Genomic DNA, 24,489 nt, shown 5'->3' on the forward strand with positions numbered 1-24,489 from the left:
AAGTACATAGCTCGCCATTAAAATTTTTTTTTTTAAAGCTGGGATTTGTATTTACAGGAAGGAAACAGGCCTGTGAAATTTGAAGAGAAAGGAGAATTTGTTTTTCGAAAGTACTAAAAGAGGTTTGGAAAATACAGTCATAAAATTCACAGGTCACAGTAGTGAAGGAAAACACAAAATAACAATCAGATAAACAAAGAAACTACAAAACTTTAAAGGAAGACTTAAATGTAAGATTAAAAGTGACTTTCTTCCAAGGGAATTGCTAGATTTAATGCTACTCTAATGAAAATATAAACAAGATTCTTTTTTGCCACATCTGGAAAGTATCTGAAATACATTTGGAAATCTAAGTAAGCATGATTAAAAAGAAAACAGTAAAGGTGGATTATACTTACATGACATTATACTACACTATCAAGCAAAAATGAAGGCAGAGAGCCAGAAAGAGGCTTTAATGTACTTAGGGATGTAATCAGGAACAATAAGGGAGATACAGATAATACCTTGGATTGAGGCGCTTTCCTCACAGTGGGAATGTCAGTGCCTTGTAATCTTTGTTTTAAGGAATTGAAAGGTTTGCGTTTTTTGTTGAAGAGTTTTCGACATATTGGTCCATGCCTTTCCTAGAAAAGAAAGGGTGGGGATGAAATTTTTTTTTAAATGTACAATCATAAAGTTTGTAATGCCACAGTGTATTCAGGCAGCCCCCACTACAGTGACTGAGTTGGACCTTTGCAGAGCCAAGTTCATTCTCTAACTCTCAAATCACAGCAGAGCAAATCCATCTGGCTCTCCTCACCCATGTTACACATAACAAGATATTATGTTTGTTCAAGGTCAATAAAAGGCCTCTACAGCTAAAGAGACTTACTTCAAATTCGGTTATACATATTTAGCTCTATCACTTCGGCTGTATGAATGGTTTTAACATTAAATAATGTTGAAAAGACAAACTTTATCGTTTAAACTGAAATAAATATTTCTGATATTGAGCTATTATTTTCAGGTACTCACTGAAACCAATGAAGTTTTGTTGATGATTTCTTTTATTGTTGCCTTCACGGTTTCTAAATTCCAAGAGCAAGTCACCCAGTAATATAGTAGGAAATTTGAGTCCCAACAGCCTTAATATTCAGTTTTACCATCCTTTTGAAATAGCCCTTTGCATACAGCAAAGGAAAACAGCTTCCTATCAGTGAAATCTTCTCAGAAACACTCTTCTTACCGTTCAGCAGTTCAAAATTGAGTTTAACTGGGCCACTTTTCTACATACAGCAAATTAAGCCACTTAACTCCTGAGCAGGAGTGAAGAGGTTTCAAAGAAATATTTGAGAACATCTGCAAAAGACAACTGGGACAACCATACAAATAAATGAAGAACACACCAATTCCATTTAAGTTATGAAGACATTTTCCTTTAATTCATCCAAACATTTCACATTCATGAAGTCATTTATTTCAGAGCAAATGTAAGCTTATCATATTAAATTTAAAAATATTATAATATTTGCAAGACAATTGGCAGGGAAAACACTCTTTACTCCAGCCAGTAGTCCTTTAAGCATTCAGCATTTTGAGTACAAAAACCAGGGGACCAACACAGGTAGAGCTCTACCTGTGTACCAACTTTACAACGTCTGTTACTGTACCACTATGGGGTTATGCTAACATCTTTGCCTTCTATTCTAAATCCTCTTCCTTGGTGGATCTGTAACTCATAATAGCTATCACTTACATAGTTGCTTTGTCCAAACCCAACAAAATACAGGCTCTATGAAAATCACTGCACCTGGCTATAAACAAACCATACCATTTTAAACTAGAAGAGAAAGATTAGATCAGTTGATCAAATCCTCTCTGTAGACTAGAGATAGGCCTAGGAAGTAAAACTCAAGATACACTTGATATTAGTAATCACTCTTCAGATGGAACCTCCTGGGTCTCAACCCCCTCCCCATGGGGCACAGCCCCAGGCTGGTGAAGGCAAAGGCAGCACACTGGTGGAGTGCCAAGCCACAGCAGGCCCTGTGAGGTCCCCTTCTAGATTCTGGAAGCTCTAGCTGAAGTTAATTAAAAGAATAGGTATTTCATTTTTTAAATTCTCCATAGAAATAAAACCTACAACCTCATTTTATAGTCCTTTGCCCCAAATGTAGTAAGGTTTGTACTCCGAATCCTTTAAGTTTGATGTGTGTCCTTGATCTACCAACTAACATCTTCATTTTAATTTTTTTTTCTTGAGAATCCTTTTATAATATTGGGGCCTAATACCTGTTTGACCCCCTAATTTTGAAATAAATCAAGCTTTTATTCCACTTTATAGGCATCAATCAAGAAACTTAATGCGCAGTTAGCTTGAAACTGGTTTAACAATTAAATCTTGGAAAAGGCTTTACATCCATTTTGTTCAAATTACATAAAATCCCTGAAATTGGAGGGTTCTGTCTTCATACGTGGCAAAGCAGGAAACAGAGGGAGGTTAAAGGACTTGTCAGAATTAGTGACAAATTTGAAGCTAAAAGCCAAGTTTCCAGATGCTCTAAATTCAATGTTCATTCCTCTTGACTAGCTAATTTCCCTGGTGTTTTGGCCTTAAAATTTGAATTTCTGATGCTTATAGAAGAGGCAAAAGAGCCAAAATCTCTCCAGAGACAATCAGCTGTGCCAAGATACTTTTATCTGGTATCCTGTTGGTAAGAGGGTTATGTTTAATAAGTTCCCCTTTGAATGGGGCAGCATCGACCTGCCTCCGTGTCCTCCGGGCCTGCCAACCATAGGTTATGCGCTTCTCTTCCCCTGCTTTCCCTGCACATCTGTCTTTAATCTTTGCCACTGCGGCCTCCTCTCTAACTTGACAGTTCATTTAACTCCAATGAAACACATCTACAAAATGTCTTTATGTTTACCAGAACATCTGCTGCAAAGCGTCTTCCACAGACTTCACAGGGAAATAATTCCTGATTGCCATCTGTATAAGATCCAAGAGCACATTATGTTAGTTTCATGGAATTGCCTGCCTGAGAAGAAATGACTAACTGGAGGAGACCTCAATAGCTTAATATCCTCACTCTCTTTTCCCTCCCCACCAGCTCCTTCGTTCTCTTAAAAAGGTCCTTTGTAAACTCACCTGTGTTTTCCTCTCCTAATAAAACTTTCACTTCACTAATCAGGTAAATTCCATATCCTTTGGGCAATCAGAGTATAATTATTTAATACTTAATATATTCTTAAACAAAGTGCCTGATACCTTTGCTTAGACATAAGTACAAAGTTAATACCTTAGTATAGTAATCAATAATCCAATGGTAACAGCTTCAGGGATTCCTACTAGAATGGAAGGTCTATTTGTGTGCTAAATGAAGGCAGGCCAAGTTATCAGACTGTATGAAAAAGGTTGCCTAATCATTAGATTTAAGATAAGCTTTCCTGGGAATGGCTTTCTCTCTCTCAATAAACTCTCTTTGCTGGAATAACCACCTACCTGAGAGGAAGTAGAAGAGACAGATAAAATGGACCAGGTAGAACTGGTAGATTTTGATTCAAATCAGGAAAGGGGTGCCATTATAATGGATAAGCATATGAGGATGGGGAACATCATCCTGAGGGTGGTGTTTGGGGTCAGACCCCCTTAATGAGGCCAGTGAATAATACTTACTGCTGGCATTTCATATGCAGCAGTGAATGAGTGAAGGATTATAATCATAATATGTTCACTACTTGCTATTGTTTTTTAATATTCAACCGTAGAAGTATTTTAAAAGTTAAATGAAGGAGAAACTCAAATATAAAAGATAAAAAAAAGGCTGAAACTGTGCCCACTACATCCCAGTGCTTCAAAGTACTTGAGGGTGCTCAATAAATACTTCTTGAATATATGGGCCAAAGAAGAATTGAGTTTCTACCACAGGACCAATCATTCATTCAACAAATATGTGCTCTGTGCAACTCTGTGGGAATATTGAGACAAACCATACGTGGGTCCAGCATAGAAAAGGAAAGTATGCACATAAATTACTTTAAATGAAGTTAGAAAAATGTCTCGAGAAAAGGAAAACATTATGGAATTGTGAGAAAAAAAAGTGACTTCATATTACTTCCTTTCCATTCTCCTAGAGTTGAGTATATAAAGATTAAAAAGCAGTTTGATCATCGAGAAGATTTTATATTAGAATAACAATGAGTTTTTTCTACAAACAAGGGGACCAATCAAGAACACTGAGTAAGAAGAACTTGGACAACGCTGTAGAAGATTCATGTGACAAAGGTGAGGAGGGACGAAATGGATGATGGTGGGGAGGGAAGATAAGATTTTAGTTAAAAAGCTAAAGGTGCAGGCCTTAAATGGAAAGAAAGGAGGAAATGGAACACACTGTGGTCAGAGAATCAACGACATGACTAGATTTGGGGGATTTGGGTGGTGGCGAAGAGAGAAGGATGCCCGAGCCTGAGAGAATGATAGGGCTGTGGATAGAAAAAGAAATAGAGAATTTGAAAAGGGCCATCTTAGTAAGAAAAATGACCTCAGCTTTGGAAATACTGAGTTTGAAATAGAGTTATCCAGCCAGCAGGATGGATATGAGGGAGGTCAGGGCTAGAGACACAGATGTAGGCTTTGTTTGGAGAGTGATGTAAAGGCGTGATTTTGCCAGGGAAGAGGTCATGGAAAGAGAAGTACAGGGATGATCCCCAGGGAACTCCATATTTAAGGGCCAAGAAGATGATGGTGATAAGCCAGAAGGAGAAGCAGAGAGAACAGGGTCATGGAAACCAAGGGAAGACAGTTTGAAAAAGGAAGGCCTGATTAACAGGAATCAGATGGTAGCTCATTACACACATTGTTGATTTAAATGATTTCTTCTCACATCTGCCAGATGGTATTGTATTTGCAACACAGGTCATCCATTACAGCATACAGAAATATCACTCTCCCTGTTTTTCTGGCCTTCTAACTCTGTAAAATGGGGTCTTAATTTTTTTTTTTTCCCCCAGCAAGGGTATCCCACCCCTCCACATACTTGTTAATAAAAAGTATTCCTCCTAATTATAAACCTGCTGCTTTTTCTAAAACGCTAATGAAGATTTATTTTTTAATGCATTTATTTTTATGTAACATTTTTATGGTGTTTTCCAGTTCCCCAAATGCTTTTCCTACATAATCAAATTTGCTCCTCCCAGCAATCTTATGAGATAGGGTGGGTATATCTATCTACCTACCTACCTACCCACCCATTATTTTACAGATAAGAAAAAGGAGGTTCAAGTTTAGATTTTTCTAAGACCACAGGTAATAAGAGGTTACACTGAGACTTCAATCTGAGTCTCTATCTTTGCAAGTATTAAGATTATTCATCTATCACCATATAGATATATTATGTCAGTACTAACGCAGAAAGCAAATGAAAGCCCCTGGAGAAATAATGGTCTTTGGTTTCAATCAGTGAATTTAAATGAGTTCAGTGAATTTAAAATAATGACAGATAAATATGATTCAGTTGAACATCTGAAATACATGGACCCCATATTCTGAACCACATTCAACATGGAAGCTTAACTATAAGGAAAGAAGGGAACATCTGCCTATGTCAGTTGAAGCAAACATGGAGATCAATGAGGTCTACAGTGTTTGTTACAGAATGCTGAATCACATGGAATGTAGTCACTAGGACTTTAAAAGAATTCTTTGGAATGACCAAATGCCCTTCGATAGGTCAACCTGTTACTTCCACACCCTAGAATACCACTCACCAATAGAAGGAACACTATAGATATATGCCACAACCTGGATGGGTCTCAATGCTGAGTGAGAGAAGTCAGTCTCAAAAGGTCACATACTATGTGATTCCACTTGTAAAACATTCTCAAAATGACAAAATTATAGAGCTGGAAAATAGATGAGTGATTGCCAAGAGGTAGGGATGGTCAAGGAGGGAGGTGGTTGTGATGACGCAGGAACAGAGTGAGGGAGATGGTGATGGTATAAGTCGATACCTTTATTGTAGTGGTGGGCCACACATTTATAAAATGGTATAGAACTATAAACACACATCATACCAGTGCATATTTCTTGGTTTTGATATTGCATTTTAGGTATTTAGTTATTTAAATAACTTGGGGGAAACTGTAAAGGGTGCATGGGATCTCTCTGCACTATGTTGCAACTTTGTGAACTATGTCAAAATAAAAAGTTTTGATAATATCTAGGGTTTGGCAAATTGTGGCCAGGGGGGGCCAATGCATGTTTTTGTAAATCAAGTTTTATTGGTGAACAGTCAGGCCCGTTTGTTTGTTTATATAACATATATCGCTGTTTTCGCGCTACAAAAGCAGAGCTGAGTAGTTGTAACAAAGAACATATGGCCTGCAAAGCCGAAAATTATTCATTTTGGCCTGTACAGAAAAAGGTCACCAACTAGTAAATGAGAACGTAGCAATTAAAAATGATTTGTGGAAGAATAACATGGAAAATGTTAATGATATGTTATATTTACAAATAAAGACCGGAAGGATATAGATATAGATATTTATGTATATATATATACAGTAATTACCTCTGAGTGGTATAAATAAAGGTGATTATTTCTTTAGTTTCCTGCATTTTCAATTTTTCTACACAGATTATATATCACTGTTTTAAAAATCAGAATAAAAGAATAACATTAAAAATTTTTTTGATAGAAGATTCTAAAACAATGAGTATCAATTTAGTTGTTTCTATCTTTACTCTTTCTAATTGGAGTCTTAGTAGATTATTAAAGTAGCTATTACTTTTATATGCTGGTTTATAATCTTAGACAATTTTAAAATTGAGGAAAGGAAGGTGATCTGGAAGTGATCAACAGCTTTGTTTAGCATGCAAACAGTGAAAAATAAGAATTACAAAGATCTCAGTTCAAAAATTTTATAAGAAACCTGGAGGGGATTATGGCTCTAATGAAATTGGAAAAAATTCTACTTTTGACTAGACATTTTCTTTCCAAGCTGAAAGACTGCTTTGTAAAGACACCTACTAATTCACATTTCCTTATACAGGCATGGTAGAGAAGGAAAAGAAAGATGTTTTCTCATTCCGTTGTCTGCAAGTCAAAGAACTCTTAAGTCCTTTACAACCCAGAACATGCAAACATTAGCAATTTCGACATCTTTCATGGCCATATGGCAAAGGTTGTGGCATACTGACCTCAATTTATTAACTTATCTTAGGAACATGAGTCATGAAACAAGAAAAGGAATTAAGACTAATGAGTTAGGATGGCAGAGAGAACACCCCATCAATTTTTGCTTTCTCCTAAAGCCCCAAAATTGTACAGTAAAGGGACAAAAGGAATAGAGAACCATGAGGACAGTGAAAATAATATATTATTATAAAATAAAAATAATTGGAATCTGCAATGCTGATGGACATGGTAACCAACTTAGAGGCTGTAAAGTTACATCAAAAGCCACTTCCTAGACTGATAGTAGGGAGAACTGAGAACCCTTCAAGGTCACGAGAACCCCCAGGGCAGCACATACCTCTGGAACTGGCACAAGAAAAACGATGATAATGAAGAGACTGCTAAAATATAGAGGATGGGGTGAAAGTTTTCTAAAAAGAAGATGCCTAGATCGCCTCCCTCGCTCCATGCCCCCAGGGTGATTGCCCTTCCCCAACTCTAGCAGAAGTCTACTCTCCAGAACAGATAAAAGAGGAGGTCTGTGCAGGAGTCAACATGAGGCACAGCTGACAGCATGGAGAGGTAGATAAATACACAAGCACGCGGCTGACTTTCAGTATTTGTGGTAATTATGTTCCCTCTCTGCAAGCACTAAATGAGCAAACATGGACTCATCACTCTTGGGGCAGGTACAGGGTTAGATCCAGTGACCCTCTGGTCACATTTTTATCATCCTATCAATCTACACCTTTTTTATGTGCTTCTGTTTAAAGACACCTTATTTAAATAAATATTGTTGATTCAACAACACTGAACTACTCATGGCCAACAACGCTATAACTCACGCCTGAATGAATATTTTCTAACGGACATATTATCTCTGTAAGCCTTCCTGTGCTTAGAAACACTAGACAATACTTCAGCACTATGCTTGGGGGCCATGTTCAACAGTGAAATCACTGAGAAAGCGAAAAAAACATGAAAATATGGCACTAACTAGACTGTGAAAAGGACACCTGTTGACAGTATGAGCCGAAACTAGGAGGCAGAACCTCACCTTTTTCTACCTTAGATGGGAACATGCATGCCAGGTGACAACTTTTTAACTGCTATGTGCATGTCTATGCCTGACCATGAAAGTGCCTTGGGTATTGATTTTAGAGTTAGAAATTTTAGCAAGTAGGCAAATTTGCAAATAGGGATTCCATGATTACTAAGGATTAACTCTATATGTATACACATGTGCACGTATATATGTACATATACACACATATACGTATGCATATAATCTAGTGATTAATCATATGAGTAGTGATGTTGAAAGCAGAGAATACCCCCATACCTACCTTCCTCTACTTGGCTCACAGAACTCTGCTTGCTTGCCCTTTACTCCTAATGCAGAATAAAAACTTCCCTGGGAATATAACTATTCCATGAGGAAACAGATACAGATACTGACATGGGGCAGATTTCCAAACAGCTCATTCAGACCAGCCTACAAGAAAGCTTAAAATTATCAAACATTACTTATTCATTTAGACTTTCCAGTATTTTCTTCCTCCAATCTTAATCATGAACAGACAGACAGGAATTTCCAAAGATCTAAGCAAAGTCTCTAGAATGTAAGCCCAAAACAAACAAAAAAGAAATTTGAAGGAAAACTAAAGCTCTTGGAAATTAAAAGGCTTATAGGAGAAATGAAAAGCTCAATAAGAAAGTTGAGAGATAAAATTAGGGAAATCGCCCAGAAAGTAAAATGACATAGAAATGGGAGACAAACATAAGCAAATTAGAGTACCTGTCTAGAAGGTTCTACTCCAAATAATAGGAATTCAAGAGAGAAGAGGAGAAAACACAAGGAAGAAAATAAAAATAAGTTTTAACAATTTCCAGAAGTGAAAGGACATGAGCTTTCTGGTTGAAAGGACCCAGCACAATGGATGAAAACAGATCTATAACAATAAACATCATTGTAAAATTTTAGAACACTGGAGACAGAGGCTCTACTTAGATAAAAAACAAAACAAAACAAAACAAAACTAACATACAAAGTGTCAAGAATCAGAATGCCTTCAGATTCCAAACAATAGAAATGGAAATAAATGAGAAAAATCCTTTAAGCTTCTGAGGGAAAATAACCTCCAAACTAGAGTGTTTTACCTAGTCAAGCTGTCAATCAAATATGGGGGTAGAATATATTTCCAGACATGCAAGGTTTCACAAAGTTTACATTCTGTAGATGCTGTTCTCAAGAATGACTGGAGGATGTGCTCTGCAACTAGGTGAGCAAATAGGTAGAATTCCCATGATAATAGCAGGTACCAGAACTAGAGCACTCCAGGACAGAGTGGAGGCGTGTGATTAATGGCATCTCGAAGGCCATCATAACCAGTATTCACTGCCTTTGCAATCCGAGGACAGCACATCCTAGTGTATCCGGCTCCCATTCTGTTCTACACTGGGCTTGTTTGACCATGTCTCAATGAAATGCCTACTCTCCTCTTCATATTCTGAAGTCTAAATCAGCTGAGGACATTAATTTCACTACATGAGAAGGTTCTGCATTGATCTTGACTGAGGTGAGCTTAGAAGCAGAAAATATAAAACATGCATACAACCTCTAGCATTATCTCTTCAGGAGATCAAAGATGCTCCAGCTGTGGTGATTTACATTCCCTAGGACTCACTCATCACCTGCTCACTGACATCTCCACAGGGGCTCTTGTAAACTCTAGAAGCTGATATCAGACTCAGAGACTATTCAGCTCATTTTAAGGATGCCTTCATCAAATTGTAGTAAATATTGCCTTCCTACATAGTGCTAGATTTATGCTTCTTACTGGTTCAAAACTAAACAAGATACTGCATTCAGGGGTACCATACAGGTGATGGGAGTCTAGATAGTACCTAAGAGGAACCCGAAGGAAAAGAGTGAAATGAAATTGAGGAGGAACCCACAGGTGACTTCTATGTTCTATTTCTTAACTTGAATAGTGGGTGTGTTTGTACTATTATACATTCTCTTATAAGTTTCACAATTAAAGTTTAAGGCCATTAGAATTTTTACCTTCTCCTGACCTTTAACTGAAACAAACAAGATGAACGAAGCATACTATGTTAACACACAGAAAGAAGCAACATAAACATATTGATAATGTAACAGTAAAGTTACAGCATGGCTAGAGTTCTGTCCTTCACCTGAGGTGATTTGATGACATCACAATAGAGGTGTGGATATAATGTACACCAGGTAACATACACAAGTGGTACGTTTCTGATACTTAAGTTTGACTTGTAAAATAACAGTACTTCTAAAATATCTCAAAAAGTATTTTATAGCATTCGTGGACAATGCTTACACAAAATAGGTCCTTGACATAAAGCGGACAAATTCATGATTTTGCTCCCTCTGCGTGGGATGCTTCAGGCTTTCTTCCTGCTAACATAGTCTAGGTCCCATTGTTCCCTTCAGGTTTAAGCAATACTTTCCTGTCTTTCCCACCTATCCATTCATTTACATATTTCTTAGTGATCATCTACCAAATGTCAGGCACTGTTCTAGACCCAAGGGATAAAGCAATTAACAAAAATCCCTGGCCCTCAGTTCATTTTTGTCAGAGGAGACTGAAAACAAGATCTCAGATGCCAATAGGTGCCATGAAGAACATAAAGCAGGGAAGGAGCATAAAGAATGCAGGGTGCTATTTTAAAATGCATCAGGGAAAAGTTCACGGGGAAGTGATAATTGACATAACCTTGAGAAAGGTTTAATTGTAGTAAGATCACTTCAGGGGGAACAGCAAGTACCAACAGTCTCATTTTAAGTGGTACTTACCACAGCGACTTGCCCTTGCCAGTAATATTTTGCTGCACACACCCTGCCTCCTCAGATGATGCAGTCCTGAAGTCGAAACTCCTCTTATCGCTTTGCACTCCTGACATTTAGCACAGAGCTTAAGTTCCCAACCACTGTTTATAGATGACTCAAATCATCAATATTCCAAAATTTCATAATTAAAAATTTTGTAAGAATTTCTTAAAAATAAAATTTTTGTGTAAGAATTTCTCAAAAATAAAATTGAGACCTTTAAATTTGGAGGAGAATCAACCTAAATCCCAATGTGCTTCACCAAGACTTGTGGCTTATCGTCACGTTCTCTTAATTGCAAAGTACGTAGTATACTGATTTAAGCCCTTTGGGTAAAGTGCAGCGCAATTAGAAGCTCGTAAGATGGTATTTGAATAGCACGAAGTCTAAGTAACATTCCATATCTATAAGTTTCTTGCTGGTTTTGAAGACCTTGGACTGAGATAGCTATCAAAATAAATGGGCAATCCTTTTAGGATTTAATCTATTCCCAATAATACCATAAACCATCATCTGACCCTTTGCTTCCATGGGTTGGCATTTAAATACACACTTTCCAGTATTCTACTTCTGTAATGATAAATTCTTCAGCCAAGTTTTTTGTATCAATCAATGTTGGTAGAGTCCCTAATGCTATTGTTTCTCATAACTCTTTTAAAACTCCTACAGTAATAAGAGATTTAGAATTGATAACATATAGAACAAAATAACACCAGCTGTGGAAAAACCAGAATCAAATGAATTAGATGAAGACACTTCCTAATAACTTAGGTAGCAAATGCAGCTCACCTGCTAAAAATGGTTCTGCCCTAGCCATTCTGTTCCCAACTCAGACCAACAGTGTCCAGGTATCTTTTCCAGAAGAGTCCAGATAACATGCCAGTCATGGACACATGAAAAAGGGTCACTAACAACTTGTCTGTTGCAAGGAAGTCACAATTTACCAAATAATTAACAATTGTGATGGTGTCATTGCTTTAGCCTTGAAAAAGCTTAAAGCTATTTAAAAAAACAAACTCATCAGAAAAGCAGGGAGTTTTCAACTATGTATTTTAGTCAAGTATAAATGGTTCCAAGCATTAAATAATGTTGAAAAGACAAACTTTCTAGTTTAAACTGAAGCAAATAGTTCTGATTTTGAGCCAGGCACTGAAGCCAAGGAAATTTTCTTGATTATTTCTTCTTCTGTTTCCTGTCTTCACTGTTCCTAAATTCCAAAAGCAAGTCATCCAGTAATTGAGTCCCAAAAACCTTAATATTCAGTTTTACCATCCTTTTGAAATAGCCCTTTACATACAGCAAAGGAAAACAGCTTCCTATCAGTGAAATCTTCTCAGAAACACTCTTCTTACCGTTCAGCAGTTCAAAATTGAGTTTAACTGGGCCACTTTTCTACATCCAGCAAATTAAGCCCCTTCTGAATAGGACTGAAGAGGTTTCAAAGAAATATTTGAGAACATCTGCAAAAGACAACTGGGACAACCATACAAATAACACACCAATTCCATTTAAGTTATGAAGACATTTTCCTTTAATTCATCCAAACATTTCACATTCATGAAGTCATTTATTTCAGAGCAAATGTAAGCTTATCGTATTAAATTTAAAAATATTACAATATTTACAAACTTGCTGGTATAAATACAAATATTGTACTGTTTCTTTTACAGTACCTGCCAGTAAAAATGGCAGGTCAGTGTTGTCCCTTTGAAGATCCTCGTTCATTCCTGAACATAACGAGGAGCCCTGAAGGGGACTGTGCCTTACCCTCGAAGCTCTACTGTCATAGCTTTAGCCCCTCAACATTCTTCAAAAATTCAGCAGCTCCTTTTCCTGCCTTCTTTTCTCCAGTTTAAAGGCTAACTGGTTAGCTTTCTTCTCTACTCTCCGTTCCTGTATAGGAATATGTGCATGTTATTCAAATCCTCAACCTGATGCAAACTAATTTCGCTAAAGAAAACCCCCAGGACCTCCCTGCCCACCAGCTCTTTGCAAATCCCATGTCTGGGAAGAGTACTTCACCTTGCGCTCTTCTTTTACAGCTTGCTTTCTTGCTCTTTTTTCGTCTTTGCTTTCATTTTTAGAGCGTGGCTGGGTTGACACCTCGGGTAGATCACTGTCATGAAGCTTCTGCATTCGTTCAACTTGCTTTGCTGTAAGCCCTTTCTTAGGTAACACATTGAGAGGTATCCCTGTTTTAGAAGATATTCGGATTTGTTTGGGCTAAAAGAAAGACAAAAATGGCACTAGAGTTATTTCCCATTTCTATTAAAAAATAGCTCTCTTATGACACATTGGTGTTGCTTTTCCTAATGGTGTTGGTAGCCAGTAGAGAGAGATAAAGTCGCTGTAGAAAAATAATTTGTACACTTCAGTTCCTGCACTGCACATTTCAAATAGCTCAGGACATTAGAACTTACCTTTGGTTGATACTTGATAAGCTGTGGATGGTTATATAAATTTGAGTATGTACCTAAAAAAAAAAAAAAAAAAATCATGGTTTAATAAGTACACTTTCAGCTCAGCAAAATATTACTGGAGTTCCTATGATATTCCCAATTTTGGGGTTTTCATAGTTCAAAATAACACTGAAGTCTCTCTTATAATGTTTTTATATCATTTATAATGTAGGAATATTTCTTTTTCCAAGTTATTTTCAGAAAAATGTACTTTTTCAAAAAGTTGATGTACTTAATACTTTGAAATTACTGTCACAACTTTTAGCAGCGAGGTGGACACTAAGATACTTACTACAAATAGATTCGCAATCCCATTTCTCTTTGACCTCTTCGAGAACTACAGAAACAATCTCTTCTTCCTCAGACCCGTCAAGTTCATTCACTGGCAGGTCCTGATCCTCGAAGGGTTCGAGAGTATTCAGTTTTACACAACTTTTGAGTGGGTTTTCACAAATGAAGATAGAAGAGGGGAAAAAAAGAACACCACCCATTATTATACCCAAACCGCACTTAAACTATGGAAACAATAACATTTTTAAAAATCCACATACTCATGTGCCCCGTTTGTCACTTCCTGTCAAAATTAGCTCTATCTAGCTCAGCCTCTCCCTCCTAGCAGGTTTTGGACGTTCATTCTGCTGACAGGAAGGAAAAATCTATCTGTGTCTTTGCAAGGATATAACACATTAAACAAAATAGCAGCTTTCCTAAAACATAATCTTTTTTAAAGCCTCAAAAAGCATTAGCCCATCTGTCTCTCCAACGTATTCAAATAACTCAAAGTATGCAGCTCTTATCCTGCTGTAGGATCTGCATATGATAGTGATCACAGAACACAGACCTTTCTAGCAGATGTAAACACCTCATTAGTTTCTCTCAGAAAAACCATGTTAATGTGAGTGTTGATTCACCAAATATTTGGCTAGAAAGTTATGCTAATCCAGCTGGACGGACAAACTCTTATCTTTCTATAAGCCATCGATATCTATTTCTCAGAACGCCTGGCATTTCAGGAAGATTAAGAATATACATTTACAAAGTTAGCATAATTCTTCGGCCAGAAGCTCATTCTCATTCTCAAGTGGAATGTGACCTTGTACTTCCCCCTCTAACCCTCAGTTATTCCACCATGACTCTTAGGACAAAGTTATAGAGAAAGGGGTTCTCAGTACATTCCCACCCTCTGTCATATGCAGCTGCAGAACTCTTAATGTCAAAATGTGAGCCAAAGGTTATGAAAAATGTATCATTTTCTTAATATGGATTCTGACTGGGTGATTTTCAATTAACTTGTACAATTACAGACTTTATTTGAAACTGAAAAAAAAAAGGTAAGCCAGGAAAATCCACCATACTTCTCCGCCTTCTCCTTATAGTAGTCATTCAAAACTTCCTCTAAGCGACTGCTGTCTACTTGAATGGAACCTTCCAATTCGGCGTTGTCCAAAGCTCCAATTTCATCATCATCATATTGTTCATAAAACTTGAATATAAAAAGATACCATGAAAATGAATGTATTCATGAAGACTACAGCATTTAAATGTTATTTTTACATTAATTTTATTCCTACACAACATAAGCACTACCATGCGATCACATCTACCATTGAAATATTAACAGGGATTTGGCACCATTAACATGATATGAAAAACATTCTACCCAGCACTTTAAGACTTACATGTAGACTGAAAATAGCTGCCATTTAATATGAAAATAAAAGGCATTTATTCTGTTCAGCTTGGAGAGCATTTTGCAGAATCTTCACCTCAGAATATTTTATACTTTCAAATTCACTGATTGTGCAAACTAATGTACAAATTTCATTTTTGTTTAGATGATGAAGTTTCTTGTATTATTCAAATGCTGTTCATGCTATCGGGCTTTGTGAAAGAGTAAGTAGGGAGTGATGTGACTCCTGAAATGAGGTTATTTGTAGTAACAGTTTGTCTATTTCTTTGCAAGAAGAAATAAATTAGTACTTAGTTAAAGGCAGTAAAGTTAGCACTTTTATCTTAGATTCATCTTGAAGGAAACCATTCATTCATTCATTCTTCAATCATTTACTGAACAGTTCAAAGTTCAAACTCCTACCACATGTCAGACACCACTTTAGGCCTTGGGATATATCAGTGAGCAAAACATACAAAAAAAACGGAAAGAAATGGAATTTTGTTTATGCTCAAGCCACTGCTTAAGGAAACTAGCAAAATCTTAGGGACTGTGACTGGAGATGTTTGGAATCAAAATGTCAGCATTCTAAGAGGGAAGTCATGAGGTTTGACAAGCCATATTTGACCTATTTGCATTCTTTCCAGAATTAAAATTAGGGTGGTTTCATGGTCTGTTTTAATAAAAGTTATGGTCTATTTCTAATGCTGAAAGTTTTGGCGTTGGATTCCAATGTCATATAAAATTTACTAGGAACTAGTATTCAAAGACCCTTAATTGGTAACCTTACCTTCTCAAATCTGTCATCATGTAGGGTCAACTGTGCATTTCTCCTCATGACTGAGGACGTCATAGAATATTCAGTAAAGCGGCTTTTTGTTTCCTCTTCCCAGAACAAGTGATTTTCTAGAGCTCCAAGAGGTTTTCCAGGAGCAGACATATCCTCATCTGATAACGAGCCTGCAGAGTCACAGTGATCATCGCTACCTCTTTCTTTCTCATCATCCACATCTTCCCACTCACTGCCATCTTCAGCCTCATATTTCCTAAAGTCAGAGTCATAAAGTAACTGTCAAAACAACTTGAAAAACAACAGAACCAAATGACTTTACACAAGTGAAATTTGAGGGTATTTCAGGGAGGGTTCCTGTTTGGGCAGGAACAGCTGTGCTGCCTGACTAGTCTGGTATGGCTGGGAAAGTAAACTAGCAATCGGGCAACTTGGACTTTAGCCCCACCTACCGACGGTTTGTAAAGACCTCAAGTCTCACATTTTTTTGCTCTAAAACAGAGAAGTCTCAGGCTAAATGCTCTCGAAGGACTCTTTCAGCAGTAACATTCCATGGTTACTATTTTATTAAAGAAGCAACAGTCAGGTCATCCACTTCAAAAGAAACTACATATACCGTATATCCATTCCTTCTTCCTCTTCTGTTGGCTTATTGGCCTGAAGAATAAAATCATCTTCAAGCAGATTATCTGGATTATCAAAGTCAAAATCATCATCAAGAGCTGCTACAATGTCAGGATCAAAATCCAGCCGAGGTCCTAGAAGGAAAACAAAAATTGAGTAATAATTCCCAAAAAAGGATCATCATTCCTTCACTTAACTAACAGAGTACCTATTATATCCCAGAGCATAAAAGAATGACTAAGAAGTTCGGTCTAATGAGAAAAACAAACAGAGATGGATGACTGCAAGAACAAAAAAGGGGAAAAAAATCCCTCCAGTTTCAATATACACTGGTAAAAATCCTTCCATTATAGATCTATAATATTAAACTGTGTCTATTTAGCAAAATTCAAAGCTTTAACCTGCAGGAAGAAACTGGGCTTTAAATTCACCTGTTAGAAATAACTCTCACCTGTTAGGAGAAACTCAAATTAAGTATTTGTTGCCTAGTAAACCTTGTCTTTTCAGACTATGAGATTTTAGTAGATCCCAATCTGTTTCTTCAGCTATATTCTTCTACATATAAAAATACTACAGTCTAAGAAAAAGTTTTAGGTTTAAACCTGTAAAGTGACGTGGTTTCCGACACCCCTTACAACATGGTTACTGCTTGATTCTCCAGCCTCGTTTCGCAGTATCCTTTACCCTTCATTCCAGGCATGCTAAAAATGTGTGTAGTTTCCTGCATTTATATTCTCCTGCTTTTGCATACAGTTTCTGTCTGATATATCCTCTCCTCCCCACACCATCCTCCTTCATCCATCTGCTTAACTTCGACCTAAGAAATTAACCTAGAAATGATTTCCTCTAGGATGCCTCGCCCAATTCCCCAAGGATGGCTTGATGCCTTACCATTTATTCATTTGTACTGTAACCATAATTTCCCATTTATTGTCTATCTTTCCCAACTGATGGTAAATTCCTTGAGGTCAGGGATTATACTTTATTCTGGTTTAACTCAAGAGCCTGTCACATAGTGGCAACTCAAAAATGTGTAGATTGAATAAATAAATGCTACATGGCAAGTGCTACTTAATAATTAAGTCGATAATTTTGTTAAAGTGTTATTCAATAATTTAGGAGAAAATACCAAATGCCATTTCTGTGGTCTTCTGTGTTTGTTCTAAAATACAGTGTTGGTTCTGAAAAAAAAAGTTAACTTTTCAGAGTATCTGAAATAGATGATAAAATGAGACTTCTATAAAATACTTCCATACTCGGGAGAACTTGTGAAAGCTAACATGTTAAGCATTTTCTAGATTACATCATATGTATGTAAGGCTAATTGAGTATCACCATTTCCTTTTAAAGAGGTTAGGTCAAGGTTAAAATTTCCCTACCAAATCACCAAAAATAATTTTCCCACTTTCCTCTCCAAATAGGAACTTCAAAGACTGAGATTTTGATGTCAATAAAAGGATGCCGATCAATCACACTCATCCCTCTCTAATGACCGTTAATCTGAATTCAGACACATCTCAATTGTTCCAACATTTTATCAGGAACAAAAAGCTCTGTCTCATTACTACCTGTTTATTTTTGGAAAATGCAGCTCTATCTACTTGAAAGAGTAAAGAAATTAAACACACCTGAAACAGGAGCTGCTTTATTTAACAATCCAACATCTTCCTCAAACTCCGATGCAAACACTGATGAAGGCAACTTAATTCCGGTGGTCTTGAAAAAGAAGTTACACAATGGTTAGGTTTATTTAGCAATACTTCTGAACTACTATACTGGTTTGAAAAGTGTCCCCCCAAAATTCACAACCACTGGAAGTTCAGAATGTGACCTTATATTTGGAAATAGGATCCATGCAGATATTACTTAAGATGAGGTGACACTGGATTGTGGTGGGCCCTAATCCAATGACTGGTTATATCTAAGAAGGCCACGTGAATACCTGAAGACACAAAGGAGGGAACGCCATGTGAAAACGGAGAAGACTGGAGCGATGTACCTACAAGCCAAAGAACACTAAGGACTGCCAGCAATCACCAGAAGCTAAGACACAGGTGTGGAACAGATCCTTCCTGCGCCCCTGAAATGGGACCAACCCTGCCAAAAGCTTGAATTCAGACTTGTCTCCAGAATTGTGAGAATGGATTTCTGTTCTCGTAAGCCACCCAGTGGTGATTTGTGGTCATTTGTTATGGCCTCCCTACGAAACTAGCACACTGACATTCTGCATTCTTTCTCACTTGTTATATACTTTAAATATATGTATTTCATCATTATCTCAAAAGCAACTTCCCTGCAATACTTCACAAAGCTTTCTCAGTAAATTATTCCATTTAATCCTCACAACCCCTTGAAAAATCAGCATGTTTCAGTGAAACAAAAGAAAAGTTAAATAGCTTGCCTGCCTGAAACTGGTTAAGTGAGGTTCTGGGATTCAAATCCAAGTCTTCTAACTCCACTCCCATCAAGTTTCGAAAACAAATTTTTTTCCTCTTAGACAGAGATAATGTCCAAATCTCTGTAATGGCCTTTCTCTGAATCAGCTGTTGTAAATCCTAGGGTGGTCACAAATCATTTCTTTCCATCTCTATATCCCTTTGAACTCCCTGGTAAACAGTGAATTCGTATCAGTTTTTTGGGCACCATCTAACTCATGGTTAATCAAGACACAGATTACTATAAGCACTGCTTGGATAGTCTACACCTAATCCGACTTTCATATCACTGGCAGCCTAAACTCCTTTAATGCTTTATAATGTGACCTCCCTGACCTTATGTTTTCTTCACTAATTTTCAAGGCTCTGTAAAATTAAGACTTACTCTTTATATCCAAATTTCTTACTGTTACTCAGTAACAGGACCTCCATGTAAATCAAGTCCAGCTCCTCACATCATAGAATAATTCAAAGTAATTTATGGAGCACGCGTGTGCCCAATGCTATGTTTTACAATACCTCATGTCCCTTCTTTCTGTTTGGAATTTTCCTTCCTCTCTCGATAGCACCCACCCTTTACTAGCCAGCTCGGTTTCTCCCGCTTCCACAGCTTGCTCAGCATGCACTTCTTGATTGCTGTCCTAAAACCTCCCATTGAGTGAACTCCCATCATTCTTTACACCACACGATCTACTTCAATTTGTGCTGGCACACATTTTCAATTTGTGCTGGCACATTAATTTCTGACTGGTCCTTATGCTTTAGTTTCATCTTTTCAACCAGATAGTTAATAATGTGAGGGTCACCGCTACATGTCATCTGTGTCCGTGTACCTCACTAGCCACTCCTTGTCCTCAGCTGAGTAGAAGGCGTGAAGCTGGGGTGTACACTGTCAGTGGCTTAGACCAAGCTGAACTGGAAGCCTCAGGAGAGCATGTGTAAAGGCTATGTGTAGTAGTGCATGCTGAGCAAGCTGTGATGGCTTCCAAAATGAGTTTCTTGATGGCATAAACACAGGCAAAGATCTGGTTTTCTGCTGTAGAGTCCTTTTTAAAAAACAGGTTTTCTAGATATAATTTGCATATGATTCACCCATTTAAAGTGCATAGTTTAATAATTTTTTGGTATATTACATTATTAATTTTTTTAATTATGGCAAAAAAAATTTTTTTTTTTTAAAGATACTCTGATTATTAATTCTTGAGGTTTAAGGGTTAAAAAAGGGAAGATCATCTTGTTTTTAGTGAATTTACATTTGGAGATTCTTTTCAAATCTTGGGAAACAGAATCGTATACACAATCAGAGTTTAGAAAATGATTGCAATTTTAAAAATGAGGAGTGTTATTTTCACTGGTTGCAGTAGTTCCTAAATATGTTGAGTTTGCCTCGTTGCTTTCTACCATGACAGCACCTGCTTTCTGTCATGTGAAAATCAGGGGCTACTCAAGCAGCACTAAGGCATTTGTGTACTGCCTTTCTGCATTGCCTTACTTTCTATTTTTAGGGCTTCTTCGACATTTCTGGTTTATTTAATTTTGGTTTGTTACAAACAACTTAAAGGTTAAAAAAACACAGGACTCATCTACATTTCTGCATCATGCTGCAGAAAACCAGGAACGATTTTGTCTTTAAACATAATTCACTCATCTTGTAAACATCACCAACGTGTCCATTTAAAAGCCTTATTCTGTTAAAAAGCCAATTAAGTGATTACTTTCACACAAAATGAATTAAGGAAAGAAAGTTAATCTTGTTCTGGTCAATAACATTTAGCCAGAAGAATGTCAGGACTTTATTAAAACTTTTCTCTGTAAGGTAAAAGAAGTTGAGCCACTACTGGACCCCCTCTCTTCCCTCAGTAAGTCCTAGAAGGAAGTGAGTCAATAAGATTAAGTACCCTACTACTGACCTAACAGCCTTAGGGAAGAAGGAGCAGGTAAGTGGATTTAGAGATATGGTAGTGGGGTGTGCGGCCTTACGAGAGGTATGATCTAGTGCGTCAATGAACAGCTGCAGCTTTCACCTCTTTCTTTAATATGATACTCTGAAATCCAACCCTTTTAACTCTCCTTAAGCAGCAAACTATGGACTGGAAGACCTATGATCACATCTTCCCGGAGGGAAAAAAGGCCTAGAACCATGAGAGGACTGGAGAATGGGAGGCAGCGGAAACTGGTGCCCTTTTTATCTCTTCCTTTTTGTCAAGAAACCCAATAAATGAATGTCTCCTTTTTTTTTTTAAGTGCCTGGTAACATAAAAGTTTCACAGATAAATTTACTCTATACCAATACTAAATAAAAAACAGGATAACAAAGGCAGGCGACATGGGCACCCTTCACGTAAAAGGGAAACAAACCGGTAGCACGAACTTCACATAAATATGTGCTCTCTTTTGTACTTAAAAGATAAAGAATTAAAGTGGACTGCATTTCTGTTGAGGACAGTAACAGAAATTTCATTACAATCTGTTACTCTTATTCTTAAGGTTAGCCTGCAGCTTTTATAAGTGTTAAAGTTCTGAGCATTCCAATGAAGTTATAGTCTATTTTAGAACAGAGCTGAAAAGGCTGAAAGTTGTTTACATATAGAACGTCAGCTGCTTTTCTTCTGCTGAAAAGTGCTTTCTGACATGACCATGTCTACGAAAAGTTCTAACACTGTCAAAGGCTGTTACTTTGGACAACTGCCACCAGAGAACAGGCAGCCTACTCTCTCCTGACTACACGTGTGTGCACACACATACAACTTTAAGGGAGAGCAAGGCCTATATTTGTGTTCCTCAGATTGACACCATTTCTTAACCCAAACAGTTATATTGATTTTAAAATGGTGTTTTTTTCACTATTACACTTTAATGGTTTAAGAGTCTTACTGAAATTACTGAAGTCTCTTCATTTTCTTCTCCCCTGTTGGGTACACGAAGGGTACTCGTGGGAATAAGCTCCGAGGGCCCAGAAGGTTCCTTCAGGTGCTGCAGGTAGTCATAGTCATCATCAAAGAACACCCCATACTTCCTCTGTTCTGCTCGTCTTTCTTCATCATTTACCTAGGATAACGCAATGGAATTAGTACCCCTTCCAAGGATAAGGCACAGGAAACTTCCAGTGAGTGTTCAGAACAGGAGGCAGATGGCACATGGACACTGTGCTGGAGAGGAATGAGACAAGGAATTCTTGACAAACTCAGGAAACAGCTTCTAAACCGCTTCTAAACAGCTTCTAAACAGGAATGAGACAAAGAATTCTTGACAAACTCAGGAAACAGCTTCTAAACAGCTTCTAAACGCATGTGCTCAATTTGTCTGGTTATGTACTGGAGAGTTAGAAAAAAAAACTAGGGGGCCCTAAAAGGTTAAGTACAATTTCTTGTATTATATACAAAGAAATTTCTCAGTGTACAATACAAATTGGTTTTACTGAAAAGCTAAATAGGGTCAATGTTCCCCAACATTTCCTTTCACGTTACTCATACATAACAAGGATGCTCTGATAATTACCATATCAACCTTTTAAAGGCTCCCTGGCATTTTCTAAAATTACCTCATGAGTTTTGATGGTATACATTTCATGAGATGAGTGACCAGGAGGCAAAATGCAGGTTGTGGTTATGAAAAGAAAGGATCTTAGGGAAAGCGAGACTGAGCATTGGCTGTGCCCTAAGTAACACCATGCAGTACTGTAGCTGATAGTTTGTAAATGTTTACCATTACTCTACAAGATTTATTCATTTAAACATCTCAAATAAATATGCTTTATCCTCCCAATCAAAATAAATATGCATGATGTAAAAATCAGCACATTTCTTGAAAATTAAGTCATAGATTATTGTTTCTCAGAAGATCGGTTATCTGAGAATAGCAGCTAGGTAATATAATTCATTAAAACTACCAACAGTCCACCTACAAACTTACTGGCTAAAGAATAAGACCTACTTTCTGCGTAGGCAACAGAACCCTCTGGGGTGCAGTTTCATCTGCTGCTAAAGGATCTCGTTGGCTCCGATGGACCAGGTGAAAAGACACAGCTTTCTTCTTTTCTATAAAGGGCTTTTTCTTCCTGTGAGGCTTCAAAGGACAAAACCAAAACAAGTCATTAAAATAGAACAAACAAATAAAAACAGTGTATAGTATCATAGTCCATGTAGGCATCTTTAATAAGTTATGTAAAGGATCAACAGATTTTTGAAGCCTGCACTTCAAAGGAAGGCAACATCAACTATGTACTGTAAAATATAAACTTATCCTCCGTCAATGAATATTTGTTGGACCCTACTCTGAACGCATACCTTGTTACGGGTGCTGGGAATACAGCAATAGGAAAGTCAGACAAGTCCTTATTCTTCTCATGCAAATCAAGAAAAATGATTTCAAGTGACACAAAACACGGCAATGTGCAAACGACTTGAAGTTAGATTGGGTGCTCAGAGGTCTCTGACAGGTTGAGGCAGAATGACAAGGAGCCTGCCACCAGAAAATCTGGAGAAGACAGTGACAAGCATGGTACACACTTCACGTACCAACTATCATATGAAACCATGACACAACAGCTAAAGTTTAGCAAGATTCATCATCCCTTTCTATAGTTTCATATCGCTATCCAACCTTGATTTTCTACATTGAAAAAGCATCATCCCAGTTGAGTAAGCTGCCATAGTTTGTGCCCAACCTTCGACTCTCTCATAAATTCCCTAACCCACAGCAAACAGATGGGCAGACACCTGCCACTCAAAGGTCTGGTAAGACCAGCAACTCCTCCATCCCCACCCATGAAGCACAGGGTGGGCCTCCTGTGTCACAGGTTTTGAGGGCCCTCGGGGAAAAAGGGAGGCCATTCTCTTCTGTCCACTCCGTAGGGAGACACTGGTGGGAGAGACCCGCTCTAAACTGCAAAGTATGCCCAGGGTGGTGAGGGTAACCTACACAGGGACACTGTGCTGGCAGTCTCCAACTGTTTTCGCACCAGGAACCAGTGCTCCTATGAGAATCTAATACCTGATGATCTGAGGTGGAGCTGAGGCAGTGATGCTAGCTAGCGCTGGGGAGCGCTGCAAATATAGATGAAGTTTCACTCCTATCCCCGGGGTCCTAACAGGCCAGGGACCAGTACTCCGTGGTAGTGGTGGGGGGAGGGGATGAGGGATAGAGGGAGGGTGTGTTTGGGGACCCTCGTAGTAAGCCACCTTCCCACGCCTTCGGACTAGCTCTTCCAGGGCCTGGCCCGCCGGGCCACTGGCAGTAAAGGAACCAGGCCAGCCTCTCCAAACCGCAAGAGCCCCGCCCCCGGGACAATGAGACTTGCTCACCATGTTGCAGCCGCGTGTCGCTCACCCCCAAAAAGAGCGGCTACTACACTCTCCGAGTCCCAGGGTGGGTGACACGCTACGTCTGGGGCTCCCGGCAAGGGCCAGCTCGCACCGGCGTCTTTAGGCCTAACCACACGTGCAAACCGGGGACCGGAAGGGAAGTCAGACAGCCGGCCGTGGAAAT

General features: G+C 38.1%; 2 protein-coding genes across 2 annotated transcripts in view; both read right to left on the reverse strand.

Moving 5' to 3' along the window:
• The window catches only part of ZC2HC1B (zinc finger C2HC-type containing 1B), a 33,527-nt gene extending 20,777 nt beyond the window's left edge, over positions 1-12,750 (reverse strand). The window contains exons 1-4 of the mRNA XM_025049251.1: positions 12,699-12,750; positions 3,131-3,187; positions 2,910-2,971; positions 507-626 (exon numbers count right to left, since the gene is read on the reverse strand). Coding sequence (XP_024905019.1) covers positions 507-626; positions 2,910-2,971; positions 3,131-3,187; positions 12,699-12,750 — 291 coding nt within the window. The remainder of the gene's footprint in view (positions 1-506; positions 627-2,909; positions 2,972-3,130; positions 3,188-12,698) is intronic.
• On the reverse strand, positions 12,533-24,484 carry LTV1 (LTV1 ribosome biogenesis factor). The gene is made up of 11 exons (XM_006915355.3): positions 24,306-24,484; positions 22,936-23,067; positions 21,877-22,050; positions 18,196-18,283; positions 16,560-16,701; positions 15,944-16,199; positions 14,840-14,967; positions 13,777-13,916; positions 13,446-13,498; positions 13,048-13,248; positions 12,533-12,918 (listed from the first exon to the last, which is right to left on the reverse strand). Exons 1-11 carry the CDS (start codon positions 24,306-24,308, stop codon positions 12,835-12,837), a joined length of 1,401 nt encoding a protein of 466 aa, XP_006915417.2. The 5' UTR covers positions 24,309-24,484; the 3' UTR covers positions 12,533-12,834.
• Between the last annotated feature and the right edge of the window lie 5 nt (positions 24,485-24,489).

This window comes from Pteropus alecto, unplaced genomic scaffold (genome assembly GCF_000325575.1).
Source record: "Pteropus alecto unplaced genomic scaffold, ASM32557v1 scaffold185, whole genome shotgun sequence".
NCBI classification, from domain to species: domain Eukaryota; kingdom Metazoa; phylum Chordata; class Mammalia; order Chiroptera; family Pteropodidae; genus Pteropus; species Pteropus alecto.